Here is a 2,340-nt window from a genome sequence, read left to right on the forward strand (position 1 = left end):
GTTTTGCTCTTCTTTCAGTCAAGAAACACTCTGTAATTCCGATAAAACTTGCTCGATAGCCATGCTAACGCTATATGCTAATGAAGGTTCGGCTTCAGCCGATGAAACTAGCGTTAGCTGAAGCCGCCATGTTCTTTAGGCTGAACTGTCGCGCTTCTCGTTGCGTCACACCTCAACCCGGCTCAAAGCCAATGCTGATTGGACGTTCATTTGGTGAACGGCTCCAAATTTTCTTTAACGGAAAGTAGCCAGACTGATCTGCGAGGGAAACCTTGAAAGCTCGCGAGATCAGGATGGTCTGACGAGGCTAAATTTGCATTTGGCTGAATGAAATACTGTCTGGACCAATTTTCTATGGGCAAATTAGATAATTGTTGGTTTGTTTGGCAATAATACTCAATGCTACCGTATGTTAAATCTATAGTGGAAGATGTTTTTTTTAGCAGGTGGATCATCAGAATAAGTAGTCCTCCTAATTAATCTAGTTAATTATTCTGGTGATATGTTTATGTAAGGCCGTCCTATGTGCTCGTCCCCATTTTCACTTACCGGTGTTGAGTGTGACATAGTGGAAAAAATGCAAACCTTGTTTTGGAAAGTAAGCTTGTATGAGCGATGTGAACAGCGACTTTTAAACAGAGCGTGCACCAAGATAAATGGACTTGTGCATGCTCTCGCTCATAGTTAATAGGCCTTCCCTCTCAAGAGCGGGTACAGGGTTGCGCATGTGTATTGCAAAAATTAGCAAAAATCCTCCACTATACCTTTAAGAGGGAGCAAAAAGCAATATCAACATAAACATCTCACACCAACAATGAAACATGATGGTTTTGTTATGATGATCTGTGCTTGTTTTGCAGCCACAGGAACATAATTTCTTATGGGTCTCAAAAGCCAAATGAAGCAGTTTCTGTCTGACAATACTGTAGAAGCTCAATCTAAACAGGACAGAAAAGCTAGAACAGAGCAACAAATCTGACAGCATGCAAACAAAGGAAAAGAATCAGGGTTTTACAAGAAAATAATCAGATTGAAACCCCAGTAAGAACTGAAATAAAGTTGTGTTGACTGAAATTCTTCCTTCATGATGTGAGTGACTGCTACCGTCACGCAGGAAACAACTATTTCAAGTTATTGTTGCCAAAGGTCCTGAATCATGGGGTGGAGCTTAATATGCACATCTTTTTCCACTGTACCTTTCTCTCAGTTGTATAAATCATGACAGTGTGGGGAACTAAAATAAAAAGCGCAAAACCTTTCATCTATAAACAGATTCAAACCACTTTCACACTGAGCTGCACAAACTGCTTCTATGTACAAAGTCAAAACAAGACCGTAATCAATATTAGAAACTGGATTTTATTCATTCAACATCTACATTTCTATGCTACCCTTTATTTTTGATAGACTGTCATCATAAACATCTATGTTTTTATATTGAACTTCCGGGCAACTATGTTCTCAGATATACAGAGTAAGCAGATATTTTTTAGGGATTACTGGAAAGCATAGCCGTCACCATAGTATCTGTGTCCTGTTGTATAATTACATTGTTGGTGAGATTTCATTTGTTCACATGTTATGTATGAATGTAAAACAACAGGAAGGCTTTTCACAGCACTATGAACTGCAAGCATAGGCAGAATTTTTAAATATTCCTAAGAAGCAGCTAAGTGTGTTCATTTATTCAGACATTAAAGCTAGAATACTTTGGTATTGGCAAGATCCGGCTTAGAAAAATGCATTTCCTTTTCATTTCCTAATGGATTACATTCCCAAATCACCCAGGCAGGCCAAACACAAGGAGATTAGCAGAGTGTGAGTAATTTTAAATCAGACTGTATGAAAATGTACGACGTGTCCACTTGTTTCTTGCTCAGAGCTCTTAGAAAAAGTTTCTTGGATTTGTTCAGTTGCAGTGCATGAACATCTCTATGTGTTGTGTTGTTTGCTTGTGTGTTTAGAGCCAACCCTTCCTCCTGACCAGTACAAAGTGAAGGTCCAGAGCACAGAGGCGGCTAAGAGGTGCAAGCTGTCCGGGGAGTATATTGTGTTCACTGACAGTGAGGCTTTGGAGCTCCTCTCTGTGAACACAAGTGAAGTCATCTACAGCTGGCCTTACAAGCTCCTTCGGAAGTTTGGACAAGTGGAGGTAAAGCATAATGTACAACGTTTTTAAAAAATTAATCTTAATGCTCAAAAAAAAGTTTCAATCCTAAATTATATAACAAATTATGCATTTGTTCCTCTATTTCATTGGAGTCTTTGTGAACATACAGTGTCTTGCAAAAGTATTCATACCTCAATTCAGTTTTCAATTCAGTTTATTTCTATAGCACC

General features: G+C 38.8%; 1 protein-coding gene across 1 annotated transcript in view; it reads left to right on the forward strand.

Moving 5' to 3' along the window:
* Positions 1-2,340, forward strand: part of dok3 (docking protein 3) — a 19,098-nt gene that overhangs the window by 11,441 nt on the left and 5,317 nt on the right. The window contains exon 4 of the mRNA XM_015377274.1: positions 1,965-2,152. Coding sequence (XP_015232760.1) covers positions 1,965-2,152 — 188 coding nt within the window. The remainder of the gene's footprint in view (positions 1-1,964; positions 2,153-2,340) is intronic.

The sequence above is a fragment of the Cyprinodon variegatus genome, unplaced genomic scaffold (assembly GCF_000732505.1).
Source record: "Cyprinodon variegatus isolate N-32 unplaced genomic scaffold, C_variegatus-1.0 Scaffold8, whole genome shotgun sequence".
Lineage (NCBI taxonomy): Eukaryota > Metazoa > Chordata > Actinopteri > Cyprinodontiformes > Cyprinodontidae > Cyprinodon > Cyprinodon variegatus.